General features: G+C 40.9%; 2 protein-coding genes across 2 annotated transcripts in view; one reads left to right on the forward strand and one right to left on the reverse strand.

The window, feature by feature from the left end:
* Positions 1 to 13,270, reverse strand: part of BRCA2 (BRCA2 DNA repair associated) — a 40,434-nt gene extending 27,164 nt beyond the window's left edge. The window contains exons 1-10 of the mRNA XM_048048076.2: positions 13,116 to 13,270; positions 12,288 to 12,394; positions 11,179 to 11,421; positions 8,973 to 9,078; positions 8,078 to 8,130; positions 7,933 to 7,973; positions 7,739 to 7,850; positions 6,113 to 6,168; positions 5,065 to 5,179; positions 224 to 1,402 (exon numbers count right to left, since the gene is read on the reverse strand). Of these exons, the coding sequence (XP_047904033.2) occupies positions 224 to 1,402; positions 5,065 to 5,179; positions 6,113 to 6,168; positions 7,739 to 7,850; positions 7,933 to 7,973; positions 8,078 to 8,130; positions 8,973 to 9,078; positions 11,179 to 11,421; positions 12,288 to 12,354 (1,972 nt within the window). The 5' untranslated portion in view covers positions 12,355 to 12,394; positions 13,116 to 13,270. The remainder of the gene's footprint in view (positions 1 to 223; positions 1,403 to 5,064; positions 5,180 to 6,112; positions 6,169 to 7,738; positions 7,851 to 7,932; positions 7,974 to 8,077; positions 8,131 to 8,972; positions 9,079 to 11,178; positions 11,422 to 12,287; positions 12,395 to 13,115) is intronic.
* Positions 13,271 to 15,389: 2,119 nt separating this feature from the next.
* On the forward strand, positions 15,390 to 17,776 carry ZAR1L (zygote arrest 1 like). The gene is made up of 4 exons (XM_013189351.3): positions 15,390 to 16,548; positions 16,718 to 16,810; positions 16,965 to 17,039; positions 17,478 to 17,776. The coding sequence occupies exons 1-4, from the start codon at positions 15,556 to 15,558 to the stop codon at positions 17,619 to 17,621; spliced, it is 1,305 nt and encodes a 434-aa protein (XP_013044805.3). The 5' UTR covers positions 15,390 to 15,555; the 3' UTR covers positions 17,622 to 17,776.
* Positions 17,777 to 19,184: the final 1,408 nt, after the last annotated feature.

Raw genomic sequence — 19,184 nt, forward strand, 5'->3', positions numbered from 1 at the left:
GTGAAACAGGAAATTAGCACCAGACTGCTTGAAAACATTTATGCTATCCTGTCACTATAACTGACCAATTCCATGCCCTCATTAGCAAATTAATCAGCTGAAGATCTACTTTATCACAAATACAAGATTTTACATTTAGATAAAATTATTTTATCTAAAATATTTACAAAGAAGGTATTTAGTAGAGAATCCTCCAAAAAAAACAAAAAGCTTAGTAACATACCTGAGTCACCATCTGTGGCCACATGACAACCTTGAAATTCATGTGAATCAGTTTCCAAATGGGGTAACATAAGATCAGCAGGTAATTCAGAGGTTACTTCTTTCTGTATTTTTTCTTCCTGATACAGCAAAGTATTATTTATTGTATAAATAAATCTCTTGGATTTGTTTTTCAGTCTGGAGAGCACATTCAGGCTTTTAAAGCCAGATTTTGTAAGAGTGTTCTCACTGTTCGTGAAACGTAGGTCGCTGCAATTATCTGGAGATGTAGTAGTGCACACTAGTGGGTGAGACAGAACATCCGTTACGACCGATTTGGAAGTTGCTTTTACACACTTGGAAAAGCTGCTGTTGTAGACCACAGAATACTCCATGACATTTGTACTTCTGATTAAAAAAGAATTGCAGTTTATAAAGCTCATTTTGGAAACCTTCTCAGCTGCACATCCTTTTACTAACTCTGGATTCAGACGCACAGATTTTACGGGAGTTACTTCTGCCGTTGGGTTGTTCTCAGTTTTTTGCGTTTCCTCATGCTTCTCTGACAAACTGGCATTCAAGAGCTGTTGTGCATTTTTCAGGCCCAAAGTATTCAGTAAAGATGTTTCTACAGCACCATCCTTGGTCATTAGGGCTGTTTTCTCTTTTAAATCTTTGTCCGTACATAAATTGAAGGATGGAGAGCTACATGTAGACATTTCCAGATGAGTTACATCAAGACCAGATAAGTTCAGCTGAGACCACTGGCTTGATGAAGACAGCACATCCTCTTTCACCAGCTTCTCATTTTCACATGATTTCTCTGCTCTATTATCTTGCACATTTCCTGTGATCCTAAGCAAATCCAGTTCTTTTTCATGTCCTATTAAACAGACATCTTTACTATCCCCCGTATCTTCATCAGCGTTTTGGAATAAAGAATCCTTCATTTCAATAGGGTGGCTTTTTTCAGCCCCCTTAGCCATTTCCACTTCCTGTGAAATGCCAGTCTTTCTTCTAACAGGCTGTTCAGAAGGAACATCCCCCTCTCCTTGTGCTTCATCTATTCTTATCTCACATTTGTCTGTTGCATCCAGAGCACGTGGCTGTAGCAGCTGAGTTCCGCTGGATTCAGCAGGCACGTTGAGTGTATCCTCAAAGCTATCCATCTCCCCAAAAAAGCCATCTAGCATCTCCGACTCTAGTTTAGAGAAGATGAGGAGAGGAAAATAGTAAAAATTAGGTTTTAGGAAATAACTTAGTAACAGCATTGCATTTTTACTGCTTTCAATTTTATGATAATTACCCTTACTCAGGATTCAGTTTGGAAAGGTAAATGTACATGTCTTTAAAGTAGGTTAGTCTCCAACCTCTCTGTTAAAGAGAGGAGACAGTAGGCAAGTGACATGTGCAGATGCGCCAGCCTACTGAGGACTGTGGTGGTGGTGAAAGTTTCCAAGATGAAACTTAGCTGCCTCAAAACATTTTTTTCTGCCCTATAGACAGGAGAGTGAGTAGAAATCTTTACAAGACAGATGTCTAGACTTTTCCCTCTCAAATTTATACCAAATGGTAAGCAACAAACACCTTAAGACACTGCCTATTTTTGTGTTAACTGGCAGTTCATGGAGCTGTTAAGGATGATTCTACTAAACTGTATCTTGTGTTTTAATATAGAATAGCGTAGTGTCTAGAAAGGTTTAGAAAAAAATTCTTATTGCTTAGATTTTCACTAATTCCAAATGATTGGTATAAATATTAGAAAAATAATGAGAATTACTTCTTGTAAGGAAATATTGTAGAGAAGAGGAAAAAAAATTACCTGAACTCTATTTTATAGAGAGCATTAAAATCTTATATATCAAAATAAAACACCTTCTCAAATGTATGAAACTATGCCTACCTATCATAATGTTTCACATTCAGAAAAGATAGCTAAGTTTTATTTTGAGGGTACTTTTTAAGGCTAGAAAACTTCTTTTTCCATATCAAAGAAATACATGGAAACGTCCTTGTCCTCTGTTTTCCTTGGGCACAAAACCAATAACTTCACTTCTGACATAAGCATTTTTTTAAGATACAATTTCTACGATCGAGAACTACTTTCCCTACTATAAATGTTATATAAACTAGTATCTGAAAGCTTTTCCATTTGGAAATCCACAAATAATTTCCCAATCCTTGGCCACACCCCCACCTAACTGCAATACACTCCAGTGATGGCTCATGCCCACAGCCATAGGCATAAAGCCACCTCTCTCAATACATCTTTTTTTTTTTTTTTTTTTTTTTTTAACCTGAGGGGCAGAAAGTATCTAAACAAGATCTCAAAAAGAAGACGACTATAACAATACAGATTGGGGTGTAAGTCCTTTTCCCTTATTAAAGTACATTCCTCTGGAGTAACTTTTGTGTCCACATCCTTTGATCCTGTAATCACTTGTCAAAGTTTTCCAAAAAGAACCATTTGCACTACTTTTTACTTAAACAGGAGCCATTACCTTTAATAGAAAAAGAAAGCCAGGGCTATCTGAAAGATTATGAAGATACTGCTTGTACAATGAATAACCTGATGCCAGAGAAGGGGGAAAAAAGCAACCACAACAAAAGAACAACAACAGGAAAAAAAAAACACACAGGGAAGTTCATTTTGACTTCTGAATTCACCGGAGTGTCAGGGAAAAAAGTAACCCCAAAAACTAGGACTGAAAAGCAGAATTCTCCCTTTTTCCTCCATTAAGTGTCCTAACTAGGTGATAACTACTTAATGTGTTTTCTCAGAGCCTCTTCTTCTGGAGAAATACAATACTCAAGGGAATAAAAGAGGCTTAAGCATTAGAAATTAGGAATGTTTCTACTCATATTGACTGACTGTCAGAACACGGTCCTATTTTGAGTTTAAATCCTTAGAAGTAGAGTATTAAATCCATTTCTCCTACTTCATTAATAGCTGTAGACACTGAGGTGGACAGACAACACCATTTACTCTGATGAGGGTCATGAAGGGAATGATGTAATTTTGTTCTTTGAATTAAAGACTATGAAGTCTTAGTCAACAGGCCAGGATTAAATGTTACAGAATTTTATGCTTCCAATTAGCTTTTCAATTTAAATAGCTTCCCAGACAACATACAAATTACTATAGTTGCAAAGAATATGTACAACAAAGCTGTAAATTCTGCTACAAGGGCCAGATGCCTAAAGCTGAGTGTTACAATGACAAACCTTAGGCTTACTTGAACTAGGATTACAAACCTTAGGAATTAATGATGGTGTTATAAACAAATAGAAAAGACCACGTGCATCTTTAGCTCCTTTTGTGAAAATCTGAAGTGTTGATAAATGACAGTACACATCTTGCATCTCTTGCTACACCACACATAAATCAGTTTACATCAGGAAAAGAAAAAAGTTTTCCTCTTTCCCCAAAATAATTGTTACAACTCAAAAAATGCATTAAAAGTCTTTGAAATATTCGGCAGTTCTTATACATTGGTCACAGTGCATATATTCATTCTCACTGTTATTAAAGACCTAACTGGTACAATACAAATAATCTCTGTGACTGAAAGAAAACATATTCCTAATAAAACTCCTTTTGTTTTTCACGGTAATACAACACTATTCCAGAGAAAACTAACATTTGAAAGCTACAGACGTGGAGATCCAAGCTATCCTTCTTTTTACATTGCATCTTTGAATGCCAAGTTAACTATCCTCAAGGAGAAGATAGAAAAAGAGCCATTTGCAGAAGTCATTTTGTACTTAGAAAAAACAGGTTTCTTCTTCCTCTTATTTTTAATTGTTTACATTATTGTCACCAGGCTTTTCTAATGTAGTATGGTGTGTAATAATGCATTTTGGAATGCAGCACAGGAGATTAAGTAGTCCTTTATTTCTAAAAGCATTTTACTGACTACAAATGGCTTGATTATGTTTACCACCACCCCCATTTTTTTTCTCAGCATGCCTGAACCTACAACACACAAGGAGGAGCATGTATCGCACTGCAAGCCACTATCCTTCCTGAGCCCAGCATTCTCAGCCTTCATTGTCCAATGTTAACCCGATTATTTATGTCACAATTCTCACATTTATCACTGAACAGTGTTTTTAGGGCATTCCCTTCAGTTAAGGAGGAGACACAAAATCCTAAAAACATCCTCCTCATACATTACTTCATCTAGTCTGTGTCAATCTCCACAACACCCTTCTACACCCATGCACGCTTAATAAATTTCCCTGTTAACATTCTTCCCTTCTGCCACGATTTCTCAACAAAATCAAAAAGATCAAACTAGAGTGTATATTTTCACTTGTTGGCTAATGAACATTAGACCACAGAATCGACATTTCTTTTTCCTTGTCTAAGTATTTTCTGCATTCATTAAAAAGATGACATTCATTTTTCCTAAAGGATTTGTCATGTTTTGAACTACTAATACATCAATAAAGAAAGGATATACAGCAAGAATAAAAAACAAGCTCACCACAGAATAAAGAGCATCAGGCTGAAAGTTCACGTTTAAACTAAACCTATCCTATAGCCAGTAGTAGTCTTGCCCCGTACCTTTTTTGTCTCTCAGCTCTCCCATATGGCCTTACACCTTCACTTATACCAGCACAAAGGTGGTTGTCATCCAATGACATGGCAGCCTGGTTGATTCGTTGATTTAACAGAAATTGACTTTTTTCTTTTTATTGCCAGATTAGTTTTACAAAGGCTAACAAATTCAGGAAGCGAGAATCCACAGCTGGCAAAGGAAATAAGCTGCAAGGTCAGCTCAAGACATACCATGCAACGTAACCCTCAGTCTTGCTTCACAGTATGCTCAGTAACACTAGTAAAGCATCAATACGTACCAAAATCTTTGGTAACATCTTCAGCATTTAGCTGTACTGTCTCTGGTACGGACAGCAGACTGGTATCATTCTTCCCAGGACATTCATCATGGTCAGAAGAAAAGTTGTGCAAAACCTGTAAACCAAAGATATCAGCTGTTGTATACACCAGTGGCAGCAGGAGTAAAGCACCCAACTGAACAGCTGCAATACCTGAGTAATTCTGCATCTCTTACAATAAATAGTAGTGTTTTCATAGATTTACTTCTCGTAAACAAGTAAGCTGATAAACTCCATTTCCAACGCAAACCAGCTTCCACTCTGCAACCAACACAGGGCAATATGGGCAGCAAATGGCTTCAGCAGTATACAACAAGCAAAGTCTCTCAAAAAGGAATGAAGGAGAAAGACTTTTCGTGTTTTTATAGTTTGTTTTTAAAACAAACCAACGGTTACCAAGTATTAGCTGTGAATTTTCAGGTATTAAGAACAAAGTGTAAATTTGCAATGAAATCCCACTAGTGATGTTTCTGTTCTTTAGTCTGAATAATCGTCCAGCTTTCATATACATGGAGTAAAATTAAAATTAAGCGGGAACTCTCCCCTTCCTAATGAAGGAGTGAAATTAATTCTCAATTTTAACTCTTGGGAAAGCGGTTGAGCACAAGATCTTATTGGATGATGTAAGCCAAATTATAACTCTCAGAGCTTTGACAGAAGGGGGAATACAGCTGAGCAAACAAACCCTCAGATAAGTAGTATATTGCAATTCCTAGCTTTGATTTCTCTTTGCATGACTCCCACTGCAGCTCAATTCAAGCTTTGTTTTTTTATTTACTAATTTATATTTTAAACACAGTGAAAATATTCCTCAAAAGGGGTTATTTTTGAAAATACAGTCATGCTTTGCAACCTTAGCTTTGTGAGCAGTTAAGTTTTTAAAACAGCCAGATAGAAGGGCCTGGAATGAAAATGGCAGAATTATTTGTTCTTGGCTCAAGGGATCTAAGCATAAAACTAAACAGCTTAGCTGAAATTAAAGAAGAGCATAGCTCTTAAAACCACTTACTATCTCAGCTCTTTCATCCTGTTGCTTTAGTCCAGAAATAGAATCGGTCTCCCTAGCTTTAGGAGAAAGACAGAGAAGTCAGTTCATTTGTTCCTAAGCGAATTTGCCAAACACGTTCAAATAAAGTTGTGTTTTGGGAGGGTTTTCTTTTGATTATTTTAAATGCAACTGAAATATGTAAACAAAATACTAATAAAAGTAACGAAAAGTTCTAACTAAAACATCCTGCAGGTGGGTCTGAGGGACAGCATGCAGTTTCATAACAGCATAAAACACCCGAAACCATAGCATGTGGCTGCTGCTGCCACCAGTCCCCTTTCCAGAGGTTACTCATGCCACTACTCTCTCTATTTTTTTTTGTCATGGGATCTTGATAAGATCTTCAAGTTTCTGTAAGGAATTTGACTTTTCTTCCTTCACCGTCCATTTCCACCGAACAGGAATATCTTTTCACCTACATGACAAAAGGAGAGCGTGAACCCTACTTTTAAGATGCCTTACGAAGACCAGTATTTTGCAGTAACACCCTTCATAAACATGACATCTGGGCTACTACGTGGTATCAAGATTAGTAACTGAAGCCCCTCTTGTAACAGCCAAATGACTCACTTTCTCCTTTTACAGAAGGCAGACAGCAGAAAGCAGGTATAAGGACTGCAAACTAGTATGCTCATCCAGAAAGTGAGACTATGAGAGTTCAAACCAGAACTCATTTCTCAGAAGAGCAGCTTAAAGTTATGGGTACTTTTTCTCCAAGTCACATCTTTCTGAAGCCATGAATGCCCCAAATGACACAATTCAGTAGCCTCATGAAGAGTACCACCCCCTACCCACTGACAGAGGGGATCCCTGATTCTTGCATGCATTCTTAATATGCTTTAGATGCTTTGCATGCACATGGTTTACGTTTGTGGACATTTAAAGTTTCAAAGTAAAATTTCATTTTGCTTGTTTATCACACTAAAGAAATTCTACTTGCAGCAACACTTTAGAGATGCTAAACATCAAGCCTTGACCTAAGTGCCACCGAAGCAGCCATCACCCACTCACTCCCACCCTCAGTTATGCAGGCACCGCTGTTTGTGCGGCTGCACTGTAAATAAAGCCCAGGAGTTGCCCTGTCTGAATAACCTAGGAAATAGGGTCTGCAATTGGATGAGTATCTCGGTCCGTCCTACCTGCATCAATACAACAGTGAGCACAGAGAGAGGGCTTAAAATGCTGAAGCCAGCATGGCTGCTGGGAAGTTTAGTCAACAAGCTACGACCTTAAACTTAATAAATGTACTCAGACGACTTAACCTAACAGGTATCTAGTTTTGTGATGGAGCAAAGATACGGAATCATTACCCAATCCTCTTTCTAGGCTTTGTTATGTTGTTCCTAAATGAATATTCCCTAAGGCCTTATACAGAAGAAAAAAACTTTTGGAAAGCAAAGATGCACTTAATTTCATTCTTCCATTTAGGGTTACATTATTTAAAGTCACCCACAAAGCATCACTTTAGTTTAGTCCTTTAAAATAGATAAGTAAAAGGAAAAAAATAAAAAAAAAGAAATGCACACTCAGTGAACTCAGAAAAACCAGAAGTTTTAACCCTTAGCAACTGTTCATTTTTAGAATTACCTATGATCACTGTTGCACCAAGCGTAGGAGGCGTAGCTAAAGAACTTGACCAGGACATATCTGGATCCACTTCTGCCCCCAGACTTTCAGAAATACGTTTTGGAGTTCGAACCTAAAAATACATTTATTATTCCTATACAGAACTCTAAACATACTAAGGAAAAGAAAGCAAAATGCAGGAATAAAATATTTACCTCCAAAAATTTTGGTGTGCAAAACAAGCTTCCATATGGTCCTAAAAAAATTATGTAATAAGTACAAAAAGGTTAGTCTAAGAAGTGAGGACTTACATCTACAGACGTCAGGCATTTCGTGAAACCAAAAAGTGAAAATACAAACCAGGAATATTACTTCTCTGCGGTGTTCTGTAAGCATTCCTTAGAATAGCTGGGCTGCCAACAACAAAAAAATAATTTCACTCATCAATTTCTGAAAGTAATAAATATTTATAGCAGACATTATGTACTTTACTGCCTCCATTATTTTCTCTTTGCAACCATAGCTGTTTCTCTAACTAAAATGTAGATTTCTTCTAACCACCAGTTAGTATTTTAAAGCTTACCATATGTTTATGTCAAACTATAAAATGCTTCTTTTGTGAAATGTTAATTTTCAATACTTGCCTGATAAATATTATACTAGATTTCAATACAATTTATGCATTTTTAACATGCTGTATGAAACCATGGAAATTGGCCCAATTTATTTCACTTAAATAAATTGCTTAACTGTTCTTTATAACCAACATGAGCACTTTGAGCAGATTAAATGGAAAAATATGCTATCAGATGTAGAAACTGAGGCCATTAGTAAAAAAATCACAGTAAATATTATAAATAGCTTTACAAGTTACTACTTTAGAAACACATGGTACAGCACTACTGCTATTACTTGCGCTGGACATCCAGGACTTGGGAAGCTGAAATAATGTTAACGACTGTCAAATGCCAGCTACAAAGGAGTAGAAAAATAGATAGCAAGAACACCTACAAGCAAAGTTTCCAGAACTAGCTGGCATTTTATTTTCAATTCTTAGCAACCTATAAGTATCAGAAACATACAAAATATGAAAGATTTATTCATTTTTTTGAATCTTTTGAAATCTTGAAATCTTTTCAAGATTTATTTATTCATATTTGCTCTGAAGAAGTCTACCAGACGAATACAGTGGTTTTAATACTGCTTTTTGCTTAAAATACGCTTTATTTTATACTGCATTGACACATCAGGATACCTGGCAGCAAGGAAGTTGTGGCAGGTACCAAGAGGAGAAGCCAGTATTTCATTTTCTTGATCTCTTTTTCTTCCTATGATACTTGGACTTGTAAAATTCTCTCTGCCTAAAAAGAAATAATAATCAACACAATCTTGCAGCAACTGTTTCACTTTTGAAGTGTAAATATAAGCTTTAAATATTATACAGTGCCTGATTTTTAGTACCAAAAATCACATCTAATGCGACCTTCCCTAGTGTTTTGAGCATATTCAAATTCTATATCCAAACAAAAATGAATATATTTATGCCAAATGCACACATACAACCAAAAATAACTCATTTTGTCACCTTAGATGATAAATGTTTCAGTGTACTTCCAAGATATTAGTCAAGTTACACACTCAGTTTCAGTATGATGTGCATATATACTGTGTTGTGCATGTCTTGTCCTTGTAGGAGTTACCATTAGAAGAAACTTAGTACACAAAAGCATGACTTTTCATCATCTCTCTCTCAAATTTACTTAAGACATATAAGAATTCTTAATTAGAATAAGCAGCATTAAGTAAAAAAAAATATATATATATATATATATATATATTTTCTGGAATTGTTTTTGGAGGTGCTGCCTCTGGTACTCGCAGATATTTTTATGCTGCGCTCTGCATATAGAAGAGAAAGTATGCCCACCAAAGCAGCAGAATCCTCTCAACAGTGAACCTCTTACATGAGCAAGCAACCACTCAAAACAATTCCCAGTCAGAAGTTTCCAAGCTATTTCTATCTCAGAAATTACACCTAGGTTCCCGTATTTCTCTCTGCTTCTAAATTCCTGAGTCTGCAGCATGCCTGCATCCCAGTACCACACTAAGGCAAAATCCATCAGCTTCCATCCATGCTCTCGCTTTCACAAGAAGGAAACCCAGGTGTGTGAGCCAGCTGACTACAACCAATAAAACTGGGAGAAAAAGACCTCAGGCCAGCCACAGGTAACCACAGAAACTTTAGTAATAGTCTTCTTCCTTTCACTAAGGAGTGTAAACAAGCATCCACAGAGCTAAAGTAACCCCTTTGAAACAGAAAGGGGTTTCAAATGAGACAGTAGGTCTCCTTTACTTCCGTCTTAGGAAGTGCTACCAAGAATTCACTAGGGACTTAATGCTGTTTAAGCCTGAATAGCTGAGGTTAGAAGAAACACGGTCACCTAAGTTGAGCACAAGTTCAACAATAAACTTAAGAGAAACGAACGGGGTAACAGCATTTCATGGAAGCAATGGTGTAAAGCTCTATTGGAACAGAAACAGTTCGACACCTTTAAAAGCTCTGTTAAGGATCTAAGAACAACTCCAGAAGTAAGGAGTAGTAAGAAGTCCCACGTAACCTGTTGAGAACAGCTCATCTTGTCGGTAGGAGGACACAACACAGACACAGTAGATGTACAAATGAGATAACTGCAGGAAAGGGGTTCTATATTCTTCCACAGAAAAGTGTCTTACATACAATGTTGCACATATTCTCCATAGAAAACATTAATCTTTCTGTCCAAGAAGAATGGGTACTACGATTAGCTGGTATATTAAAAAGGAGCAGAGTAACATGCATGCACTTTCATGACATACATGGGATTTGGAAATAACGTCATGAGAAGCACCAACATAGAACTTACTCCCTTCCATTTGGAAAGGAGTTCTGTCACTTTTTTTCTTGTGTCTTACAGTTTTGCTAACTCAAAGAGCTTAGTATTTAAATCTTTCTAAGATATCTTAAGGAGCTTCCTACTATCTCACATTTCAGCATGATAAACATCATCCTCCCTCGTGAAAATATTTTTCAGATATTTTGTGTAAAACAAAAGTCAAACATAGTAAAACTCACTCTGGTTCTCAGTCACCACACCAACAAGCTCATATAATCCTTGTATTAACAGCACGTAGAGTACTGGGACTAGGACAGGTTTCTACAGAGTACTCTGCATGTATGCATGCATTATCAGCTTATTGTCAGGCTGAATTCATTAAGATTAATTCTACATTTTTAGAAGTGGTCTTCACAAGCCTACTAAGGCTAAGCATTTTGTTTATACAATTTCTGCAGTAGCATTATCTATTACATTAAGAGTCACCAGCAAAAAACAAAGGTTTAAAAAAAAAAAAAAAGAAAAGTCCCTCATGTCTGGAGCACACAAGAAGCCTTTAAAGGTACAGTTTTGCAAAAATCTACTCACTTGTTCCTATTTTTTTCTGATCCAGTTCTCTTCCAGGAGAAGAAAAAGGTGGCATTATTGTATTTTGTTCTTTAAAAATCGGTGGAGTTGATGCCAGCTGGCTGTATGTGAAGTGTTTTGCCTTTGGAGTTTTAAAAGAAGTTTGATCGATGGGACCATCAAGTTCTCCTAACAATTTAGGTTCATATGGGGGTGCTTCTGAGCTGAGTTCTTCAAACCAGTTGAGACTTATAGGCCCTAAGTCTGTGAAGAAAAACAGTGAAAATCACATTAAAAAAAAAGAAACCTGTCAAATCTCATGCAAATAACATATGGTAAAATGTATGAGTTTGTATGTTATTAAACCATATTTCCATATTAATATGGCAATCTCCATTTAATATGACATGCACAAAAGGACATAATTAGTCGTAAATTAATACAAAATTAATGCTGTATACAGAATGCAAAAATTTATTAGGCATTTACATGCCAGCAAGAAAATGCTTTATCCCCTCCAACTTTAACAGTTTAACTTACTCCTTACCAACTTCAACAGCTGGACTTGATAACCTTGGAGGCCTTTTCTACCCTAAGTGATTCTCTGATTCCACTGCCATAATTCTGCTTATTATGATTCTAGATACCTCTGAATTCTGATACCCGCAAAGCGTTAAAAAAATGTCTGCTAAACTTCTAGGACCATTAGCAAAACTAACCAAAGAGCAGATAAATATCCAGTTTGTTTAAAGTCTTTTAAGTTTAGTTTATCCCTTATTTTTCTCAGGCTGGCAAGTTAAACAGGTTCCTTTTAACATTGAGATATACTGCTGTTGACACATTTGGCAAAAAAATAAACTTGGCCTGCATTCAAGTACATAAGGAAACTCAGGTAAAAAAAAAAAAAAAGTACAAAAAAGCACCTGAACACACATTATGAAAAAAGCTACAATTAACATAACTGTATTAAAAAAGTAGGTAATGGCAAATAGAGATTTGGGGCAAGTACAATAGCTAACAAGTTGCATAGCGCTTCTATATGGAACGTACAGCTTACAGCAAATGTGTATAAAATACCAATGTCCAGGAAGAAATCCTAACAGAACATGTTTACTGTAGTTATGCTGTACCTGAATCACTGCAACGGGTCTTAAATATTTCAAAGAAGGTTGGTCTTTCCACAGATCTGCAAGCCATTTTCTTATCCGTAAGATTACTGGAACGTGTGTTGAGAAATCTGGGGAGAAATAAGAATGCTCTGTCTGGTGGTCCCATTCCCTGAGAGGTGAGCCGGGCAGCTCCTAACCCTGCTCTCCTGCATCTCTTGGCGGGTGTGATGAGGCTGTGCGGTACCCGTCCACTGTAATGGTGACCACGGTACGAAAACAAGTGAGTGTGAGGACTTACACTGGAGATAATATGAGTATTCAACAAATACCGGACAAAACACAGGTCTGGGAGGATACTTTTGAAGCGTTCCAGGTAGAGCAAGCCGCCCACAGCTGCTCCTTCACGCTAGGCCAGTGACAGCCCCGGTGTGTCCTCGCACAGCCACAGCTCACACGCCAAGCGGCCTGTGAGGCACTGCCAGCTTCACAGCCACGTTCACGAGAAGGGCACAGACTGCAGGAAGGCTCTCCCGTGTGTTTTGGGATACCTTCATCGTGACACGCTTCACTTCTCCTGCCATAAAGCCAGCTTCCCTCGTGACAGATGCCCTATACGCACCTGTAGAAGCGTATATACTCATATAGTATATATTCTTTAAGCCATTTGCTGAAAGACAAACACCTGATAATATATCATATACACTCTTTAAGCCATTCAGTGCAAGCCTGACGAAATGGGACCCACCTCGGAAGCAGGCTCCAGAAGGGGAGGCACCCCACCTGCCTCGCCCCCCGCAGCCGCCCTCCCTCAGCCCGGGACCTTTACCTCCCTCAGCCCGGGACCTTTACCTCCCTCCGGCCCCCGGCAGGGCACGGCGGCCGCCGCCGCATCGCCTCACGCCCGGGGCCTGCCTGCCCCGGTGCGCGGCCCCGAGCCGCGCGCCCCCGCGCCCGCCGCCGTTCCAATCCCGGCGCCACCGCTCCGTCGCAAGCCGCGCGTGCGCGCGCAGGCGGGCCGCCGTTCCCGCCGTGCCGGGCGGGGGGCGGGGAAATGGCGGCCGCCGCCTCGCCTCAGCGCCTGGCGGGTGGGTGGCGCGGGGCTCGCTCCTCCCCTCAGCGCGGCTCGGCGGGCCGGGGAGGCGGAGGAAAAACCGAGCCGAGACAGAACTTGTTGTGTAAACGCTTTCCCTACACGTGTGCTTTTCCGCGACACAAGCAGGGAGCGTCCGCCCCGCTACAAGGTTGTGTCTGTGGTGGCAGCGGTGCTGCGTGTCGGCACAGCGCTGGGTTCACTGCACATTTGGGTGTCCGCTACTCTGAGGGATAAAATGTTTCTGCCCAAGTTCTCTTTAACAATAGCAGGATACAGAAAACCTATTTCTAGAGTAATTCTTCGTAAGGGAGGATTCGTTTTCTCTTTGATAAAAGGCTGTATAAAATAACCCATGTAACAGCCATCTCATAAAAATCTTTATTAGAAAGTAAACGGAAAAAAGGCTTAGATAAAAAGTATGCTGTATGAAAATAACTTCTCATCCCTTCCCAGAAAACGCCTTGCTGACTAGATATCAACCCTCTATATTCACTGATCTTGCTTTTCAGTCCCTATACTCTGATCCAAAAGTCATCCTTCTTTTACTCACACATCCCTACACGCATGCAGGACCAAGGGCTGTATCCAAGGTTGACGTGCTCCAACCATTACTGGCAGTTAACACCAATGCCCCAGAAAAAAAGTCTCCAGAAGTCCTACAGCAAGCGGTACTGTGGTGGAGTGTCATTGCCTGGGAGGATCTCAACCCAATCTTTTTAGTTAGGTGCTTTTGTAGGCCTCGAAACATGAAATTTATTACGGAGGTTGTTGTTATTATGGCTAGTGTAAAATACTGTTATCCTCTGGATACATGGCCATCCCCATTTTGACCCTTGATACCTTCTTGGCCTCAGCAAGGAGTCCATAAAATAACTTCAAGTTGGGTGGAAAACTCTTCCAGTGGCCAATTTTGGGTTAGCCATCTTTCATTCTGGCTGCATGTCCACCTGCCCTTGTGTCATAAAAGGGCTTCTAGTTACCTATCCATACCAGTCATTATTTTACAGTTTTATCATGCCTCCTTACTCATGTGTCACCTTCTCCAGATTCTCTTCACACGATAATTTTCTGTGTCCCTTCTCCTTCCAGCAAACTTACTTAGTTTCCTTTAATCCTGCAGAGCCCTGTGGATGTGCAATAACTGCTTCTTCCCATAGCATTGTAGAAGAGGCCATACCATTGTTTTGGGTTATAGTATGTAGTTTCCATTTTATTCTCAATCTGCTCAATCTGCTTCACAATTTTATTTTTTTTTCCATTGAGTTGATATGGATGGTACTTTGAAAATCCAAACATAGTGTGCAACCTTGACCCATCTTGTTTTTAACTGTGTTACTCTTGAATCTTAATCCATTTTTGTTCTGTAAAAACGTTTTCTACCAAGAATTCAGACACTTGAAAGGATCTTTCTTATACACAGTGTGAAAGTTTAAAGGCATCATCCCTACCTGTTCTTCTCTAGCCCCTCCTTTGCTGGCCCATTGGATTTTATAACGCTAAGCTTTTATAAAGATGGTGAGGAGTCATGCAAAGGAATTATTTAGCATCACAGCAAGTCCAAGGATTTGGGGATTCTTCAGTCTCTAAAGATTCACATACGCTGTTTACATGATTTAATAATGTTAATTATGTTACCTTAGAACTGACGGAAATAAAGTGATGTAATTACCAAAGGACTATTAGTCTAATACGTAAGTACTTGTATTGCTATAATTTATTTTATTACACAGATATTAAGCCACTTTTCCTGGTGTAACAGTTTTCCCTCTGGAGTGTTGCACGAACTGAAGTATACCCCATCTTTTTCTAAAACAACACAGTTGATAGAAAGGCTGTATATGTGGGCAATCCTTCAGTAATGAGGGTGTTCAGAACTTTTGGCAATGACAACGACTTCTTTTCAAAGATTAATGGCCCGCATTCTTTGCTCGGCTGTTTGTGGCCTACCCAGTTTATCTGGGCTTTGTTAGTTTCCCAGACCCCTTTTCCTTTTTTTAAGACCTTTAAAAGAGGGAATTGCGAGCAAGCAGACTTTCTGTCCCCGTGACAGCTCCGTTTGCCCCAGCTATGGCTGAATTACGTCTGTTCAGTCTCCGCAGGGTCTTGCAGGCTGCTGCAGCTTTCTGATTGCCGATTACTTCTCGGTGCTCACACAGCTCTGCAGAGACCTTCATTGACTCGCAGCTTCCCGAGCAAATGAGCCTTTACAGGGCCCAGGATGCATCATCACATCTAACCCTGCAGGAGCATTTTCTACACAAAGCCACCGATGAAGCCTCCAGAAGCAGAGCAGGTCGGGCCATGTGCCCTTGGCAAAGGGGCAGGCCGGCTCTGTACCCTAAATTAGGTACGGGAGGAATGCTCATGGCTGGAGCAGCGACTTCATGGCCGGGGACAAACAGAGAGCAGAGGGGATGGCAGGCCTGGCAGCTGTTCCCTTGCAATCAGCCTCCAGCCAGCTGGGCCCAATTTCCCCATCAGTTAGCAGCAATTAACACCATCTCTCCAAGACCAGATAAAGGCAGGGCTGGGAGCCCTTCTAGAACTGACTTCTCTGCAGGTGCAGCCATGGAGGGCTTTGTCTACCCACCATTCAGCACCTACCAGAGCTTTAGGGACCAGAGCTTTAGGGGTGGCACGACACCAGGCCGTGGCGGGGACCCAGTGCTGAAGCAGCCCAGCTGGAAGCAGAGCAAGAGCAGTGGGCTCGGTCCCTTCCTCGGGGGGCCCCCCACCCCGCTGACCTCTGAATACCTGGACAGCTACCGCCGGGCCCACCTGAAGGCCCTGCTGTCGCAGGTGAGCCCAGGACTGACCCCACGGCTCCGCCGAGCCAACACCAGGGAGGTCGGGGTGCAGGTGAACCCCCGGGCCGATGCTGCTGTGCAGTGCTCGCTTGGTCCTCGCACACTGCCCACCGGCTGCCCTCTCAGCCCTGTTGGCCTCCGTGCCCGTGGGTGCATGGCCCTCTACTCGCCTGTGCTGGACCGCCGCCTCTTCACGCTGCCCGAAGCTGTGGGGTCCCATGAGAAGGATGAGGCGGTGGCAGCCACCCCTGAGGAGCAGAAGGCAGAAGATGGTGATGGGGAGCAGCAGGACGGCCAAGCAGCGGCCACTCCATCGACCGAGGGGCAGTCGAAGGCGTCGCAGGAAGAAGCCGCAGCCCCTGGCCGCCGGGCAGCTTTCCAGGTGTGCAAGGCACAGTGGTGCCCCCCCAGCCTCTCTCTTGGGTCTGCACCCCTCACAGCCCCCCTTCCCTCTGGGTCTGAGCCCCCCGGCCGTGGAGGTGGGTGGTGGTGTGAGGGGAGCTGGGCCAGGTGGCCAGGGGGCTGCTGAGTGACCCCTTATCTCCCCGCAGTTCTTGGAGCAGAAGTACGGCTATTTCCACTGTAAAGACTGCAAGACCAGATGGGAGAGTGCTTATGTGTGGTGCATTTCTGGAAGTAACAAGGTAATTAACGTGTAACATCAAGTCTTTTCTTGTTCCTGATGCTTGTAAGTACAACACAAAATCTGAGAAATCATGTTTTTGGCACAAATTTAGGACAGTCATATTCGACATCCTGAGTAAGTCTCAGTAGTAACTGGGAACTTGTTTTTCTTAGGTGTACTTCAAACAGTTCTGTCGCAAATGCCAGAAGGGCTTCAATCCCTATCGTGTGGAAGCAATCCAGTGCCAGGTAGGTTACAGTATTTTTTTCTTTTTTTTTTACAGTAGGTTTCTGTATTATGGTAAGACTGCCCGAGTTTGTCATGAACTCCACTGGTTTACAGTTGCTGAATTTCTTACTGACTTTACCTGGAAGAGAATTTGCTGTTGAAGTACTAGAAGCCTTATTTGGGAATGGCGTAATAGCATAGGTCTCCATCTTGTAGATGGCTTATGTGAATGGTTCTCTCTTCCTACACCATTCTGTCCTGCCACATGCAGGATAGATAGGGTTTTGACCAGTATTTCTAGATGAGAAGGCTCTTACAACTTTACAGCTTTTTTTCTTTTTTTACCACAAAAGCTCTTTTAAGCATATCAGCTCAAGTATGATCCTATGATTAAGGGAAAACAAATGTCAGTCTAACAAAGTGCACTCATTTGATCTACTACTAATGTCTTTCCTAAGACCTGTTCGAAGACTCGTTGCTCCTGCCCTCAGAAGAAAAGGCACATTGATCTCAAGAGACCTCATCGCCAAGAACTCTGTGGCCGCTGCAGAGGCAAGAGGCTGTCCTGTGATAACACTTACAGCTTCAAATACATTGTCTGATCTGCGTGCCCCATTTTGCACTTGCAGTTTGTCAGTCTTCTTGCAATGTTTTGACCTTAGGCTTTTGACCTGGCATTGGATAATGGATAAGGACTTTTGTATTTATAAAATATTTAACTATTATATATGTTAATAAAGTTCAATAAAAGTTTGCACTAGTTTATTACCCATTAGTTTCTCATGCTGTAATCAAAGAAGAAAGTATCAAAGAAGAAAGTTCACATGTAAGGAAATGGAACCTGTTCACTTTCCTAAAGAAAGTAGGCTTTGCTTTCAGTCTACTTTTAGGTAACTTCTCCCTTCACTCAAACTGAACTAGTGTGGAAGATGCAAGTAATGCTCTGGTGTATAAAGTCTGTGGTAAATGTATCTGTGTGTGTTTGTTGGAGCTCATCATACTGCTGTCTTCCCTGCCACATGTATACTTAAAAATCAAACACCAGTTTACTTATTCTGGCATACAGTCTTTGATTTGTGCCTGTAAGATAGGAGGGAGAAGTATAAGCTAACATCTCAAACTTTTTGAGCTGAGTTATTTAGTATGTAGTATAATAAATTCTACAGAGGAAATGTGTACTAATATCACTAAAATAGCTCCCAGTGCCTGCCAATTAGAATAAAAGCTGAGACAGAAGCTTCCTCGTCTTGTAAGGCATCTCAAATGTAACAAGTGAATAACTGAATCAGTTTTCACAGAGACAAAATTCAGCCAGAATCCCCAATGGGAATATGGTTCCTATTCTTCCTCAAGTCTAGAAATGATACAAGGAAAGGCAGATTGCTGCATCACGGCCTTTGTTGTATATGTGAAGCACTACAGGATAGTTTAGGTTGGGAAGAACATCAGAAGGTCTGTTCCCAGCTCTGTGCAGGATCAAACAAATCATGTTGTACACGGTAAGGGAATTCTACCTGTAGGCCAGTAACAAGTGGGGTACCACAGTGGGTATGGCCTGGGACCTGTCCTGCTCCACTTCAGTGACATGAAAGAGGAAACAGCGTGCACTTGGCAAATCTGCAGATGCCACCAAGCTGAGGGAACCAGGCAATGCAGCTGAGAACAGTGCTGCCACTTAGAGGCATCTCAGCTGACTGGGATAATAGGCTGAAGGCAACCTCGTGATTTTTAGGAGACAAGAAGAAATTCCAATGAGGTGGGTGTGAGCCAGCAGAGGGCAGCAACAATATCCTCGCTCCTATCAACAGGAGCAGAGCCAATAGAGCTGGGGAAGTGACTGACCATGTTAGTTAGAGCTCATGAGAGCATATCTTTTGTCATTATTGTATCTGGTTTTGGGCTCTCAATATGTGAAAGATGTTTATCAGCTGTCATGTGTTCAGTGGAGGCCAGCAAGCTGGTCGCAGGGTTGGAACACTTGCTGTGTGAGGGGAGGCTGAAGGAACTGGGCTTGTTCAGTGTGAAGAAGCAAAGACTTCAGTGAGACCCAACAGCAGCTTACAAGTACCCATGAGGCGGTTATTACTGAGGAAGGATGGAGCCCGGCTCTTCAGTGCGGCTGTGCACTCTTCATCTTTGAGGGTTTTCAAGACTCAACTGGATGA

Source organism: Anser cygnoides, chromosome 1 (assembly GCF_040182565.1).
Source record: "Anser cygnoides isolate HZ-2024a breed goose chromosome 1, Taihu_goose_T2T_genome, whole genome shotgun sequence".
NCBI lineage: Eukaryota > Metazoa > Chordata > Aves > Anseriformes > Anatidae > Anser > Anser cygnoides.